The sequence below is a fragment of the Antechinus flavipes genome, chromosome 4 (genome assembly GCF_016432865.1).
Source record: "Antechinus flavipes isolate AdamAnt ecotype Samford, QLD, Australia chromosome 4, AdamAnt_v2, whole genome shotgun sequence".
Classification (NCBI taxonomy): Eukaryota; Metazoa; Chordata; class Mammalia; order Dasyuromorphia; family Dasyuridae; genus Antechinus; species Antechinus flavipes.
Genome location: NC_067401.1, coordinates 415,975,884 through 415,993,578, shown reverse-complemented (window position 1 = coordinate 415,993,578; position 17,695 = coordinate 415,975,884). Strand labels below are relative to the sequence as shown.

The following is a 17,695-nucleotide window of genomic DNA, read 5'->3' as shown; positions in this document are numbered from 1 at the left end:
GGGAAAGATGGTCACTTTGGGGTCTGTTGAGTTAGGGATCTCCTGTAGGTAGTTGGAGATGGAATTTGAGATCAGGAAGAAGTTAGAGTGTAGATTTGATAATAATCATCAGATCTTTTGAGAACTCATTGACTTGTCAAATGAGAGAGTTTAGAGGGGAAAGAGAAAAGGTGTCTGGGACAGAGCCCTGGGGGACACCCAAATGTTAGTGACTGTGCCCTGAACCAAGACCAGGAATCAGAGAGAACCTGAAGGCCAAGAGGATAGAAGATGTGGGCTGGTAAGGGAGGGCAGCCATTAGGGAGAGAGTGAGCGGGGCCTGATTCCCAGCTATGAGTTTCAAGTTTCTTCCTGGAATTCCCTTAGATCTTGAGACCTGGCATCCAAAAGTCATGAGTTCAGATCCAGCCTCAGTAATGGGATGATCTGGGGCAAATCTCTTACTCTTTCTCTGTTCTGTTTTTCCATTTGTAAAATGGAAGTAATAATAGCACCTCTCAGAATGGGTGTGAGGATGAAATGAGATCTTTGTAAAGTACTTTGTAAACTTTAAAGTGCTATGTACGTGTTAACTATTCTTTAAAACCAGACTTACTGGAGACATTTCAAACTTCACATGTCAAAAACTGAATTCATCTTTTCCTCCAAATTTACTCCCTTCTTTGTCTGAAAGGAATCGCTTTCTTCCAATTTCCTAGACTCATGACCTTGACACCCCTCATCTGTCACACTACACATCCATTCAGTTGACAAAGCTTGTTGTTTCTCATTGTACAGCACTACCTCCTTAATTTAGTTATAATCATTTTTGGCATAGATTATTGTCCTTGTTTGTCTCTTGGCCCAAGACTCTTCCAGACTTTGATACTTGTGTGACTAATCACACAACTAACTCTAGATGCTTCTTTTTGCTTCTAGAGTCACATAGAAACTTCTCTGATTAACTTGTAAATACCATTATAACCCTAACATATCTTTTCATTCATATAGAACTTTTTCCCTTCTCACACTCTGTTCTAACCAAAGTGGTGGACTTTCTTTCCTTAGACATGACCCTCCCTTTCCTGCCTTTCTTGTCTTTTCTCTGCCTGTTCCTTATACCTATAATGTACTTCTGCTTTATGGAAACCTCTCTTTTTTCTTTTTTTTTTTAATAACTTTTTATTGACAGAGCCCGTGCCTGGGTAATTTTTTTTACAACATTATCCTTTGCACTCACTTCTGTTCTGACTTTTCCCCTCCCTTCCTTCACCCCCTCCCCCAGATGGCAAGCAGTCTTATACATGTTGAATATGTCATTGTATGTCCTAGATATAATATATGTGTGCAGAACTTACTAGTTCTCTTGTTGCACAGGAAGAATTGGATTCAGAAGGTAAAAAATAACCCGGGAAGAAAAGCAATAATGCAAACAGTTTACATTCATTTCTCAGTGTTCTTTCTTTGGGTGTAGCTGCTTCTGTCCATCCTTGATCAATTGAAACTGAGTTAGATCTCTTTGTCAAAGAAATCCACTTCCATCAGAATACATCCTCAAACAGTATCGTTGAGGTATATAATGATCTCCTGGTTCTGCTCATTTCACTCAGCATCAATTCATGTAAGTCTCTCCAAGCCTCTCTGTATTCATCCTGCTGGTCATTCCTTACAGAATAATAATATTCCATAATGTTCATATACCACAATTTGCCCAACCATTCTCCAATTGATGGGCATCCACTCAGTTTCCAGTTTCTGGCCACTACAAACAGGGCTACCACAAACATTTTGGCACATACAGGTCCCTTTCCCTTCTTTAGTATCTCTTTGGAGTATAAGCCCAGTAGAAACACGTTGGATCAAAGGGTATGCACAGTTTGATAACTTTTTGATCATAGTTCCAAATTGCTCTCCAGAATGGTTGGATGTATTCACAATTCCACAAACAATGTATTAGTGTCCCTGTTTTCCCACATCCCCTCCAACATTCCACATTATCTTTCCCTGTCATTCTAGTCAGTCTGATAGGTATGTGTAGTGGTATCTCAGAGTTGTCTTAATTTGTATTTCTCTGATTAATAATGATTTGGAGCATATTTTCATATGGCTAGAAATAGTTTCAATTTCTTCTGAGAATTGTCTGTTCATATCCTTTGACCATTTATCAACTGGAGAATGGCTTGATTTCTTATAAATTAGAGTCAGTTCTCTATATATTTTGGAAATGGAAGCCTCTCTTTTTTCAAGACCCAATTCAAACAACAATTTGAACTTTCTTGATCTCAGTAGTTAGTGTCTTCAACCTCGGATTATCTTGTATTTAATTTCTTTGTATTTTATGTACTAGCACAAAATAATGCTTGGCTTAATTAGTGCTTATTGATCAGTTACGTCCATTTCCTTCTGTCCTTCATTTTAATTTAATTTTTTTTGATGATAGGCAGTTTTTAAAGAGCCACTTTCACCAAAGAGATTGGGATTTTTAAATGTGGCAGAGCTTGTTGGATCTCTTAGTGACATTCTTCATGTTGAGTTCAGGGAAGGTGAACAAGACTTATTGGTGTTTGATGCAGAGATGAAGCATTTGACAACAGGTGAGTTGAAATTAATTATATAAAACTACCAAAGTGGTCCACAGTGACCTATAATAGTATATACAGGATAAAATACAAGAATATCTTGTATTGAATTGAATTCCTTTTTGGATGGGTGAGAGGGGCCTAAATGGATTTTGCATGATAATTTCTTTTAAAGTTCTACTATATTGTCTACCTTTGTATGAAATTATCTCTGTAAATCTTCATATGTGTATAACAATTCAATGCTTGTCTCAGTTTTTAAATTGGAAGACTGAATTGATGACTTATGTTTAGAATTTAGAATTAGAATTAGAATTAGAATGACCTCTAATTGTAATTTTACTTACAGGAATTGGTGAATGCATTTATAGTGAGAAAGGAAATCCTAATCTTGATATTAAAGAATAGTTAAATTTGCTTTTTTTTCTTTAGCATTTTTGCTTTTGATACTTCATGTTGCTTTTTTTTTTTTTGCTTTTGTATCATTTTTACTTTTGATTATATTTCTTTCTTCCTCTCTACCTTCCTAAGCTATCTGATAAATAATTTTAAAAAAGCTTTTCAGTTGCTCTTTGTAAAAGCCAATCAGTTTCTAATAATTCTTCCCTCCCCAGTTTCCCTTTCTTCCCTCAGAAAACCATCTCTGGTAATAAAAGAAATACTTAAGCAAAAATAAGTCAGCATCCTGCTCTTGTATTTAGGCATGCTTTACTTTCTATATATTTGTCAAATGATCTTTTTCTGTCAGGATACTTTTAAGAAAAATAATGAAAATAAATAAATGAATGAAGTAGGAGAGTGCTATACACATATATTTGTAACTTGTGCCATTTAATTTCATTTTGGAATTCAATATGCTAGAATACTTCCATGGCAAATATCCACATACTTTTTTTTATAACACATTAACAAACCTAGGTATTTGATTTTATTTTATTGAATTGTGATGTTTTTGTTAAGAGCAGCCTTGAAAGTTTCATAGCTCTTTGATTCAAAGCAATAAAAACTCTAAATATCAGAGCCAGAAAGAGACATCATTAGAGAGAGATCATTTAGATAAAGGTACCACCCCACCCTTTTTTCCCCCTCCAAACAAATGAGGAAACTGATACTTAGGTGAAATGACTTGATCCAGAAGAGCTAGGACTTGAATTTTGGTCTCAAGAAAATAAAATCCCAAAATTAGCTTTAAGAAATCTACTTTAATGATAAAATCCTACTTATAGCTAATTCCACAAATGCTTTAGGGTTTTTTTGGCATATATTTTAATGAATAAAGCTCCTTTCATACTCTTAAATTTTGTATCCTTTTGTGTGGTAATAGTTTAATTAGGTAAGGTTTGGGAAAGCAAGAAGTATTTCTGATATTAACAGTATAAGGAGATGAAGAGGATTGATGGCTAATTGCTGTGTAATCTAAGAACTGAAGAATTGTGAAGAACGCAGTTACATCTTAACTTTTCTACCTTTTTCTTGCCTGACATTAGGAAAAAAGATTACTGTATAAGCATGAAGAAAAAAAGTTTTTTTGTTGCATTGTTTATTTTAAAGGAGTTTTTATCATGTTAATAACAAAGTATTGTTACTATGGAACATTTGCCAAGACATGAAAATATCAGCAATATATGTAAATATTTTATGTTACTTGTAATGGATTTTAACTATTCTGTTCTATACTGGCTAAAACTTTGATATTGTTTTTTTTAAGATTTTTCTGGGCTTTAGATGGTTCTGAAATCAGAGCTTGTCAGGGAATAGCGTAAAGGTTAAAGGTACAAGATTTAAAAAGTGCATCTTGAGAATGTGCTGATAAATCTCATTTTTTGGTACGGAATAGTATCTTGTCATAGGGACATCTTGTTATGTGAAATTATTTGAGAAGAATTTACGCATTATGAGGATGAGGTTGAGGAGCGGATGAGGCAGTTGAGATTAAATGACTTGCCGGGAGTCATGTGAAGTGTCTGAAGCCAGATTTAAACTCAAACCCTCCTGACTGCAGAGCCAGCACTCTAAACCATTGCATCAACTAGTTGCCCTTCAGGCATTATTATTATTAAAAAGTTATGAGGCTATGCCATTTGTAGGAAATTAGCTTGTATCATAAAAGCAATCACCTGAGTTGAAATTTAAAAATGGGAAATTTTTGTGTAGTACAGTCTCAGGTACATAGTACAATTCTGACTTTGGCTATTTAAAATATACCTCTTTTACCTTTCAATGCTGAATGTTTGGTCCAATTAGATAAGAATATAGAAGATCAAGCCAGTATGTCCAGTCCCCCCAGAAACTCCCTTTCATCTCCGGATATTAAAGACACTTCCTGGAATTATTCTGTAGAAAAGCATAGAGATATAGAAGAGAAGGTCTGCAAGAAATTCAACCTGGTCACAAAGCCTGTGCCCCTGGTGAGTGGAATTTAATAACTTTAGTTTTTAGATCTGTACAAGTAATGTGGATGGTGATTTAAGTGAGTTAAATTTAACTAAGATACCCTTTTCACAGAGATGTGTTTCCAAAGGCAACTTTTCCTTCTGAACATTATATTTTCTTGTTCTGACTGAAGTCATTAAAGGGAGGGCCTGTCATCTTTTAGTCATTGTTTCTGGCTTTGCCTGTTGGCATATAATTTCTTATTAATGGCTGAGGGGTACTTAATTCTTACAATTTTGTGATTTATCCATTGTTTGTCAAAATTTGGGTTAGACACTTGGGAATATTTAAAGTTAAGGTACCCCGTATAACAACTTTTGGCTTACTGACTTAAGGCCTCAACAGCAAACACTAGAATATACCCCTAATATCTAGGTTACTGCTGTGCTCTTTTCTTTCATTTCCCATTAATCCTTTCTACTCTTTTGAACATTTTGGAAATAGTGCAGTAGCTTTTTAGTGGGTAGTGGGATAGAGATAGGATGGGATGGGCTTGAATGAAATAAGAATTCCTGTAGAAGAACGTGGTATTTCTAAACAAGAATTAGAAAATTTTCTCATATTGATGGTGCCATGAAGCAGTGTCAACCCACTTAAGGTCAGAGAGGGATATACCTGAAAACACTTTTGAGAAGCAGAATCTTTCTCTTATATATATCGCTTTGCTTATCTCATGATTGTAACAGCATTTGGAATTATATTTTTTATGTGTATGTTACTTGTAGCATATGGGAATGAAACAATCACAGCTCAACTTGGAGATGTCTGGCTATGAGATCCCACCAGATGCTGTGCAGAACAGGAAACTCTGCAGCCTTCCTCCATTAGACAGCAGCACCCTTGTCGGGGTCTTTGTAGAGTACATCATCTCTCCTAGTCAGTTTTATATTCGAATCTATAGCAGGGATTCATCCGAGTTACTGGAAGACATGATGATTGAAATGAGGTAAGAAACAAGATTGTTTGCCTGAATTTCTTCCCCACTTGAAATTGTTTCTATTTAGTATCCAAGTCCTTTATTACTAAATCCTACTACAAAATTTTGCTCGGTTTTCTTCATTTAATATTGCCTTGATTTGTATTCTAATTTTTTTGAGATTATCTCAAGATATGATAATACCCTTCCATATACAGTGATAATTACATAGGGTTAGCTAGGTACTACACAGTGGATGGAACACAGGGCCTGGAGTCAGGAAGACCTGAATTCAAATTCAGCTTTAGACATTTATTGGCTGTGTGACCCTGAGCAAGTAACTTAACCTGAATTTGCCTCAATTTCTTCATCTGTAATATAGTAATCATAGTACCACCTACCTTAAGGAGTTGCTTTGAGGATCAAAAGAGATTATATTTGTAAAACGTTTTAATAATGCCTGGGTTGTTGACCCTACTTCTATTGATTTAAGCAAAATAAGTCTAATTCTCTTCCACATGAGGACTCATTATATCTTTGAAGTTTACAATCATGTTACTCTTTTCTTTTCCAGGACAAACACATATGTTCAATTTACTTGACCCTTTTATGCAGTTTGTTGAATTCCCTCATCCTTTTGGTCACCATTTTCTATAAATACTCTATTTTTTTCAGTGTGTCTTCTAAAATTTGAAAGCTAGAACTAAATGCATTCAAATCTGATCTGTCCATAGCATGATGATAAACTTTTTCTCTGGATGTTTTTTATGTTTCTCCCTATTAAATTTTTTATCTTAAAACTTTATCTTTTGATTGAAAATATTTCTAGAATTTTATGTTCATATATTCATTACATGTCATAATTTAATATTCCCACAATTTTGTCAATAAAGTAGGCATTTAGTAAATTCATATTGAGTGAATCCTCTGCCTGTGATACTGTTCATAAATTGCTTTATATTATTTATTAATACTGCCTTATTTCTTGTTAGTCAGCATAGAGAGTCTTCAATCGAAAAATTCTCTTTATCAAAACAGATCAGAACTTTTTACCTTATAGTCTTGAAGAGATCCTTCTGGCTTCAAGGCCAGCTCTCCATCTACTATACCATATTGCCTCTCTGAAATCAGAAATTTGGATTTAAAAAGAAGTTTCTGGTAGGTTTTTCTTTTTTAGAGAATTTTGAAGAGGGAAGATATTTATCTAGTAGAAGAAATTCAATTAAATGAGACAGGTATTATGATGTAGTAAGTTTAGAAACTAGGAAGAGCTGGGTGAGTCCTACTTCTAGTACAAAATCATTTAACCTTTTAATGCTTTAGGCAACTCTAGGTCTCTTTAGGTTCTGATTTCCAAAGAAGGTGCTAACCAGAATTGGCCAGAGTTCATTACTATGTCAATGAAATTAGAGGTCTCATCCCTATCCCTAAAGAAAATAACTTGGGGAAACTACAGGATACCATCCTTCATTATTTACCTAACTATAGGAGACCCTCCTTCATTTTCTACCTAGGTCCCTGCTCATGAAACATAAAATAAAAATTACATGATTTTTGTTTTTTTTTCTTTTGGAATTTTGTAGGCGCTGCTATTCCAATCAGCTAGTATCTGATCGCTACATCATGCCAGAATCTTTTATCCAACCTGGCCATCTTTGTTGTGTAAGGATTTCTGAGGATAAGTGGTGGTACCGGGTCATTATTCACCGAGTTCTTGGGAAGCAAGAAGTTGAAGTGTTCTACCCTGATTTTGGAAATTTGGGAACTGTTCAAAAGTCCTCTCTGAGGTTTCTCAAGTAAGTTAACAGATCTGACCAATTAGGGCTGAAAAGTGTTGTCTATGGATTCTTTTAAATTTACCTCTAGACCTCTACATTTTTTTATTGGGACCAGACTTTAGATAAAGCATTGTTACTATGTATCATAGATATATCTATTTACTCACTTGCTTTTGTATGTCTCACTGTCTTAGTGAATGGGTTATGAGATTAACTACCATTAGATTAGCTTTTTGGGGGGGATGATTGATTAGCATTATTAAATTATAGGGCTAAGACTATACATTTTTAAAAATGGACTAAGTAGTCTTGAATTTGGATTTCTTTTATAGGTGCTGCTATATCAAGCTTCCTGCTCAGGCCATTCCTTGTTCCCTGGCTTGGGTGAGACCCATAGAGGTATGTCTATATGTACATAGCTTATTTTAACATTGTAAAATTCTTCATTTTAAGAACAGTAAAACTTGCTTAGACTAATTGGGTTCTCTTTTCTCACATAAGTCTGTCTAAAATTAATTTTTTTAAAGCCTGAACTTAAAGAATAAACAGAAGAAGTTACAACTAGATCAGTAAGGTAGATCTTGAGATCTGCTTTAATGAATAAGAATCTAGACTTTTAAAGGGAGTTAGGTCATGTGAGGCAAATTCTTTATTTTGTAGATAAACTAGACTTTTTAGTGACTTGTTGGCAACTTCTTAAGTGACACATAAACAGAACTAAGATAAGCCTCTTGAATCCCAGTTTAGCTCTTTCCATTGTACTGCAGTGTATAGTTTCAGTGGCGGTATATATTAAACATTAAATAAAGGATTTTTTCCTAATGTTTGTTGTTTTTTTAAGGAACTATTTTAAGTTATGAATTACCCTTAGTTTGGTAGACTTTTTAAGTTTAGATTAAGATTTTGCCTGCTGAACAGTCCCTTTATGTTGATGATTTACTAGGAGTAGTGCTGTCTTGTTTGTGGAAGGAAAAACATAATTAACATAGCTCTAAAGTTATGAGACAGTGACTACAGACAGACTTAGTTTTAGTTCATAGAGGCACCTCACATAAACATTTTTTTACTGATTTGTCTTACCCAACTCTAGACAAATAGAAACACAGAGTGACTCGCCTATAAATCCTTTGTGGTTAATCTCACTGGTCAACTCTTGTTGCAGGAGCATTGGACGCCCCAAGCAATTTTGCAATTCCAGAAGCTGTGTGGCTTGAAGCCATTGGTGGGAGTAGTGGATGAGTATGTTGATGGAGTCCTCAACCTCTTTTTGTGTGATACATCCTCAAATGAAGACATCTATTTTCATCATGTCCTGAGAGCAGAAGGCCATGCCATTGTCTGCCGAGAAAATGTCCCATCTAAGGTAGATAGTAAGGCTACTTTGTAAACCTGACTTTAGGTGTAGCAGTAGAATTTCTACTTTACTTATGTGCAAATTTTGAAATGATAACTGTCTAGGTAGATGGAATGGATAGAACACTGGACCTAAAGTCAGGAAGACTTGAGTGCAAATCCAGTCTTAGGCCCTAGCTGCATGTTTTTGGGCAGGTTACTGTACCTCTCCTTGTCTGTTTCCTCAGATGTAAAATGTGATTATTAATAGCATTTATCTCCTAGAGTTGTTGGAAAGTATCAATGAGATGATATTTGTAAAGTGCTTGGCACATAGCAGATGCCATATATGTTTATTCCCTTCCCATAGACTTCATATATTGTGACCTGACTTTACTCTCCAGGATACATTCTTATTTATTAACTTATAAGTTAAGTTATTTGTTAAGTTAAATTAGTAACCTAACATTTTATTGCTTGAAAAGTATGACTTTCCTACTTCATTTGTAATTTATTTACTTGACTAATTGTGTCTTGTGTTTAAATCCCAGGGTTTCAGAGAGCTCAACCCCTTAGCCTTGTATACAAAATGCAGTCCAAGGCCTGAAGAACCTGGTTTGACAGAACTAGGTCTTCCTTCTCATCAGCATTATTTTAATGAGGACAGAGAAATAACAAGTCCAGAAAATGAATTGATATCTCCGGTAGGAAGCTTAAAAAAAAAAATACCTTATTTCAAACTACTCATCTACAGGATCCTTTTGTTCCAGTCTAGCTACTTTCTTCATTTGCATTCCTGTAAAATTCTTATTTTTTTTATTTTTTCTCTTTCACCAATCCAGTAGTTTGCTTCCTCTGAGATCCAGCCCGCCTTACTTTTTCTGGAAACCTTAGCCTCTAGGATTTTCCACCCACTAGTCTTTTCTGTTATAGTATCTCTTATACAAACTAGAGCTTACTCCCTAATTTCATTTTCATTCCATGCAAGGTCTTTTCATCCTGCTGCTTACTGAATTAGAATGATATAGCAAAAAACCTACTATTCTGGAAATTGGGAGACCTGGGTCTTAGACCCAGTTCTATGACTTCGGTAACCTTTGTGCTGCCCTAAGGAAATCACATAAGCCTTGGGATAGTGCTGATTTTACAATTGTTTGTCTCCATCGTGCAAAATATATATTTTTAAACCCTTTGTAAGACTTTTTTTCTCTCTCTGAAAGTATCATAAAAATGTCTTCATGTGTGGACTTCTGGTGTTTTTAAAAGAGAATAATATAAATTATCTCTGATTATTTAGGATAACTTTATAGATTGATAGAAAAAGGATCAGAGTAGTATAACAATATTCCTTTGAAAGCTTCATATTACCATTATAGCATAATGTAAATATTTACCACCACATTTTCTAAAAGCAGATTTTAATTTATTTTTACTTTACTTTAAAATTAATGTTGGTGCTCTTATGTTTTCTGAAAACTAAATTGTTGAGCTTTGTTTCTTTGATATTGAATCAAAAGGACTTTATTTCTTTTTCTTCCCATTGTAACAGTCTTAAAATTGCACAAAATTAACATGATTGATTTGAATATAAGGCCATGTCATAAGATAGTGTCTAATCTTTAAGGAGACAATGTTTAATCTTTTTTTATGTTTAGCATGTTTTTTTAAAGCATTTTCTTTTAATATTATGAACTTAAGTATGTAAAGAAAGAAAAGGTGATTATACAAGACTATAATGTTACATATAGTAATATTTTGTATATGTATGCACATATAAATTTGTATATACATGTGTATGTATATATGTTGTATTATACTGTAAACTTCTTTTACAGGACTATATATGTTGTATAATATTGTAAACTTCTTTTACAAGATTATAATGTCACATATAGTAATATTTAATATATATGCAGATATAAATTTGTATATATACGTGTGTATGATATTGTTGTGATACTGTTGTGTGATACTGTAACATCTTTTACATAGTTTTTAAAAAAAATTTGTGTGCATGTGTATATGTGCATGTAAAATTAGCAGTGCCTAATTCTGTGAGTCCTAACAGTGCAGGTAAAATGACCTGGTACAGAAGCTATGTCGTCTTTGTTGTATCTCAACTTCCCTTTCAAAATTTTAAGTTTGCAATAAACCATATCTCAGATATAGATGGATTCATTTAGAGATGCACCTAACCACCATTTGTGGTTCCTAGTTCATAAGTTGATTTATTGTAACTGATGTCAGAGATTAAAATAAGAAAAAACAGCATTTGTTCGAATACAATGGCTTTCCAGTTTGGAGTATGCTGTGGGCTTCTTATTTTAACATAAGTGTAGCCCATGATGTAGAAAAAATAGAAGATGCTTCTTTTTGCTGTCTTGTAGAGAGGTGCTGGTGACCGCACATCTATCAGCTACTTGGAACCTGAAGCAGAGATGCTCTTTCTAGGCTCAGACATAAGTTCCCCAGAAGCCCAGGATGAAGACTGCCAAGAAAGCCAAGAGGTACCTGGGACTCAATAGGCAATGGAGGGAGAAAAGGGTGTTGTCCAAGATGGGTTGGAGGGAGCGCTGGCTGAAGGGACATGGAAAAGAAGCAGCTATGAAGGGACCAGGATGTCCCGGAAGCATGGAGTGCAGGCCTTAGGGCATGGAACAGCCTGTGCTGAGGCCCTCGGGGTCCCAGCCAGCGCCCAGCCTTTGGCTAAAGTGAAGCAAAGCAAAGACAGCCAGCAGGTCTTTAAGCAGCACAGACCTGAGCGGGTCCTGAAACGGGCAGTCAGGCAGAGTTGGTTTTTATTTCTTTTTCTTTGATTCCTCTTCAGCTTGAGTATCCCATTGAGATGCCGTACCTTGAGTCCGTGTCTATAGGTGATGATGTGTGGGACGAAAACTGGCTGCCTCTGCAGAGTGACAGAGAGAAGAGAAATGGGAATGCCGCGCTCCTGTTTACATCAGGACGGAAGCAGTGTCAGCCGTGCCAAGAGTCACTGCAGAAGGTCAGAGCTTGGGGAGAAGAGACGAATATTTCAGTGTAGCCACAAGGCCATGTTGTCGTAGATTCAGCTCATACTTATCAACCTCTTTTCATAAGATGCATAATGAATTTTCTTTTGTCAACAATTGCTAACAGAGAAATTGTGGCTATAAATATTTTTGTTCAAATTGTTCCTTTTCCTTTTTCTTGATCTCTTCGGGATACAGACCTAGTAGTGATATTGCAGGGTCAAAGGGGACGCATAGTTTATGCCCAAAGGGCATAGTTCCAGATTGTTCTCCAGGATGGTTGGACTATTTCACAACTCCACCAGCAGTGAATTAATATCTTAATTTTTCTGTGTTCTCTCCAGCACTTGTGTTAGCAATCTATTATATCTAATCAGTAGTGATTTTTATGTGACTGTTGAGAGCTTTGATTTTTTTATCTGAAAATTACTTATTCATATTCTTTGGCCATTTATGAATTTGGGGATTGGCTTTAATTTTTATAAATTGGATTGAGTTCCCTACATATTTAAGAAGTGAGACCCTAATCAGAGAAATTTGCTGTGAGATAATTTTTTAAGTTCATATACTCAGAATTACCTATTTCACTTTCCATAATCCTCTCTTTTTTTCTTTTTTGGTTATAAATTCTTTCCTAATTCATATATATGACAGGTACATTTTTCCATGCTCCCCTAATTTACTTGAGATGTTCTTCTTTGTCTAAATTATTTGTCCATTTTGACTATATTTTAGCATATTTTGTGAGATGTTCATCTCTGCCTAGTTATTGCTTTTCACTTTCCCAGAAATTTTTGTAAAGATGGTGAGTTCTTTACCCCAAAAACTTGAATGTTAGGGTTTATCAAACCCTATATTACAATATGTTTACTACTGTGTATTGTATACGTAATTCTATTTCACTGATCTGTCATTTTAGATTAATTGAGACAGAATTGTCATTTTTATTTTATTGGCTCAGTCTTACATGATTGAGCAAATAACATTTAACCAGTTATTCAGATTTGTCTTTACTTCTGTGAAAAATATTTTGTAATTGTGTTCACATAAACCTTGCATTTGTCTCGGCATGTATTTTATGTTGTCTTCCATTATTTTAAATGGAATTTCTCTATCTTTGGCTGCTGAGTTTTGTTGGTAATATATAGAAATACAGATGATTTATATGGGTTTATTTTATATCCTACAACTTTGTGCTGAGGTTATTAGGTTTTTTCAATTAGTTTATTTGATTCTTGAGGATTTTCTAACTATGCCAATCACATCATCTGCAAAGAATGATACTTTTGTTTTCTCATTTTCTTAGATTCCTTTAATTTTTTCTTGTCTTATGCTATAGCTAGCAATTCTACTTACTACATTACTAAATAAGGTAGTAATAATGGACATGTTTCACTCTAGATTTTATTAGAAGGTTTCAGGTTTATTGCCTTTGCAGATAATGCTTGCTCTTGATCTTAGGTAGCTTAGGCTTGTCAGAAAAGCTCCATTCTTATGCTTTTTAATGTTTTTAATAGGAATGGATATTGTAGTTTAATAGGAATGGGTGTTGTAGTTGATGTTTTTCAGCATTGAAGATAATTATTTAATTTTAACTGTTTATTATAGTTGATAGGGTCAGTTTTGGTCATAGTGGTATGTCCATTATACTATAATTTTTTGCATTGTATTGCTAAGAAGAGCAGTGTCATTCACAGCTGATCATCCCACAACGTTACTATTACTTTGTACATAATACGTTTCACTTTGCTTTAGCTCATGAAGAACTTTCCAGGTTTTTCTGATACCATCCTGTTCATTATTTCTTATAGAAGAATAATATTCCTTCATAATCATATACCACAATTTATTCAGCTTTTTCCCAGTTGATGGGCATTCCCTCAATTTTCAATTTTTTGTCCTGAGGAAAGAGCTGCTATATTTTTCTTTCTGTTTTTTAACCTTTTGGGGGATTCATGCCTCGTTGTGGTATTGTAAAGTCAAAGAATATACATGATTTTTATAACCCATATCTTTCTTTCAATTTCAATTGAGGAATAGCTTTTTAAAAAAATAAATTTGACTCAGTTCCCTATACATTTTAAGAAATGAAGTCTTCATCAGAAAAACTTCAAAATTCTTTTCAAAATTACTACTGCTAAAACTGTATATCCCTTCTGTTTATTCTTTTTCCTTTCATCTTGTTCCTCTTCAGAAGTGTTTTGCTTCGAACTAGTCCCTTTCCTATTGTGCTCTCTATTCTAGCACAATCCTTCCTTCTTGTATCCCCTTCTCCTCCTACTCTCCTGCAGGGTGAGATAGATTTCTATGTTCATATGTAGTGTTATATTATGTTATGTTATTTCCTCTTTGAGCCAATTCTCATGAAAATCACTCCCCTTCCCATTCCCTTCTTCTTAGCCATTGTAAAGCTTTTCTTGCCTCTTTTTTGGCAGATTAAAATATATACCATTCCACTTTTCTCTTTACCTTTCTCCCAGTACATTCCTTTCTCACTCTTTGATTTTATTTTTTAGATATCCCTCAATATTCAGTTCACACCTGTGCCCTCTTGTCTTGATTTCTCTCTCTCTGTATATGTATGTGTATGTGCTATATATATATATATTTTTTTTTCCTTCTAACTACCATAATAATTAGAAAGTTCTTATAAGTTACAAGTCTCATCTTCCCATGTAGGAATGTAAACAGATAAACTTTGCTAGATCCTTTATTTCCCTTATCTTGATTACCTCCTTATGCTTCTTCTGAATCATATATTTGAAAATCACATTTTCTATTCAGGTCTGGTCTTTTCATCACAAATAGTTAAAAGTTCTCTATTTTATTGAATTGTCTACCTTTTCTCCTGAACAAATATACTCATTTTTTTCCTGAGTAGGTGATTCTTGATTGTAATCCTAGCTTCATTGCTCTCCAGAATTTTATATTCTAAGCCCTCTGATCCTTTAATGTAGAAGCTGCTAAATCTTGTTTTATCCTGACTGTAGCTCCAGTATACTTGTTTGTTTCTGGATGCTTAATGTATTTTTTCTTTTACCTGTGAGTTCCAGAATTTGGTTATAATATTTCTGGGAGTTTTCATCTTGAAATCTCTTTCAGGAAATGATCAGTGGATTCTTTTCAAATTCTATTTTACCCTCTGGTTCTAAAATATCAGGACAGTTTTCATTGATAATTTCTTGAATGATGACATCACCCCACATGTGTAAAAATGTTTGTGGCAGCCCTTTTCATAGTGGCAAGAAACTGGAAACTGAGTGGATGCTCATCAGTTGGAGAATAGCTGAATAAGTTAATGGTATATGAATGTTACAGAATATTATTGTTCTATAAGAAATGACCAGCAGGATGATTTCAGAGAAGCCTGGAGAGACTTACATCAACTGATGCTAAGTGAAATGAGTAGAACCAGGAGAACATTGTACGTGGCAACAAGAAGATTATATGAAGATCAATTCTGATGGACGGGACTCTTCTCAGTAATGAGATGATTGGGGCCAGTTCCAATAATCTTGTGATGAAGAGAGCCATCTGCACCCAGAGAGACGACTGTAGGAACTAAGTGTGGATCACAACAGCAAAAACATTTTCACTCTTTTTGTTGTGGTTTGCTTGAATTTTATTTTTTTCTCATTTTTTTCCTTTTTGATCTGATTTTTCTTGTGCAGCAAGATAATTGTATAAATATATATGCCTATATTGAATTTAACATATATTTTTACCATGTTTTAACATATATTGGATTATTTGCTATTTAGGGAAGGGGGTTTGGAGGAAGGGGGAAAAATTGGAACACAATGTTTTTCAAGGGTCAGTATTGAAAAATCATTCTTGCATATGTTGTGAAAATAAAAAACTTAAATAAAAAAATAAAGGTTAAAAAAATGACAACCAGGCTCATTTTTTTTTTTGGTCATAGCTTTTAGATAGATACCAAAAACTTTTAAGTTATGACTCTTGGATCTATTTTCCAGAAGAGTTGTTTTTCCAGTGAAATATTTCACATTGTTTTCTATTTTTTTCATTGTTTTGGTTTTGTTTTGTTGTATCTTGATTTCTCACAAAGTCGTTAGCTTCTATTTGCTCAATTCCAATTTCTAAGCAATTATTTTCCTTAGTGAGCTTTTGTACCTCCTTTCCCATTTGACCAATTTTGCTTTTTAAGGCATTCTTCTCCATTAATTTTTTGTATTTTCTTTTGTATCACTTTTTTCTCTTCCCATTTTTTCTCTGCTACTTTTACTTGATTTTTCAAAATCCCTTTTGAGTTCTTCCGTGATCCAATACCAATTCTTATTTTTCTTAGAGGCTTTGGATGTTGGAGCTTTGACTTTAATATTATCTTCTGAGGATGTATCTTCATCTGCCATGTGTAACCATAGTAACTCTCTATGGTTGGAATTTGTTTTTATTATTTGTTCATTTTCTCAGCCTATTTTTCTTTTAAAATTTTTTAATTTCTTCCTGATATATTATAACCATGGAGAAAAGTCCTTAGTAACTAGCTCCTTCTATATGTTTTTTTTTTAAAAAATCATTTTCAAGGTAGCTGATCATGATAGCCAAAATAAAAAATTACATAGAACTGAAAAGATCTATTTCAAGAATTGCTTTCACTTTTCTGTGATCCAGGTATTCCAATTAACTGGTTTGAACCTGCAAATAAACTCAACAGAAATGAATTATATTTGAACCAGGAAGTGTTGATGGATTTGTATGTATCCAGAGAGTTACAATCAAATTGCTGAATTTTCTCTTCAGTCATTTTTAACAAGATTGGGTATTTTAAATGAATTTGAATGTAATATTCTGGGATTATAGTAATGGATAGCATGCCTATCAGAAAGGAGAAATAATTTCCTATTACAGGCTGGCTTTTCCATGCCTGTCATTACAATTTATTCTTTTGCTTAAGATATACAGCTTTTTTTGCTTCTTTTTTTTTAAACTTTCTAAAAGATATCCTTCTTCCTAGTTTAATTGGTACTTGACCTTATTTTGCATGCAATTACTTTTTTACATATAGGAATGGTGTTCTGCTGCTGAAGAACTGTGGAACGCTGCATGGCAGCATTCTGAGTCAGAGAATGATATGAAGATTGAACTTAAAACATCAGAATTCCAGGAACAGGATGCTCAGGAAACTATCACTGACATAGCCAAGAGCCACAAGGTAAATACCTGATATTATTACAGGTTTGCATTTCTGCTTGTGGAATATTTTACATTTTTTTACAAATAAAATTCTTGCTAGATCTTTGCCTTTCCTGCAGTTGATAAGAGTAAATGGTAATAAGAAAAATATAAATTTGATTTCACGAATAGCTTACTGCCATTGAACTTGCTGTTTTGTGGTTTTACTTGTATAGATCTTTAAATCATTGCATAAATTAACATAGCTAATAATCTTTTTGAAAGACAAAATTAGGCCTAGAATTATAGAAAACCTCAAAAAATCAGAATTCATTGCTTTTGGGAAAGAAAAATGGTCTTTGTCAGCTTTATCTAACTCTGTGAAAACATTCAACTTATATGTATTGCTAGCTCATAACATGGTTTTATTTCTTTCATCATGCCTTGGTAGTGGGCACCAACATTGATACAAAGCACAACTGATTGATTTTGTTCAGATATCTCAAGGAAATCTTAAAAGCAGTTGAAAAGTGT

The 17,695-nt window shown here is 34.1% G+C and overlaps 1 protein-coding gene across 1 annotated transcript in view; it reads left to right on the top strand.

Annotated features, from left to right (window-relative positions):
* Positions 1–17,695, top strand: part of TDRD5 (tudor domain containing 5) — a 59,232-nt gene that overhangs the window by 15,928 nt on the left and 25,609 nt on the right. Inside the window, exons 6-15 of the mRNA XM_051998854.1 lie at positions 2,420–2,573; positions 4,803–4,966; positions 5,717–5,937; positions 7,491–7,703; positions 8,018–8,084; positions 8,848–9,048; positions 9,569–9,721; positions 11,405–11,524; positions 11,845–12,018; positions 17,055–17,201. Of these exons, the coding sequence (XP_051854814.1) occupies positions 2,420–2,573; positions 4,803–4,966; positions 5,717–5,937; positions 7,491–7,703; positions 8,018–8,084; positions 8,848–9,048; positions 9,569–9,721; positions 11,405–11,524; positions 11,845–12,018; positions 17,055–17,201 (1,614 nt within the window). The remainder of the gene's footprint in view (positions 1–2,419; positions 2,574–4,802; positions 4,967–5,716; positions 5,938–7,490; positions 7,704–8,017; positions 8,085–8,847; positions 9,049–9,568; positions 9,722–11,404; positions 11,525–11,844; positions 12,019–17,054; positions 17,202–17,695) is intronic.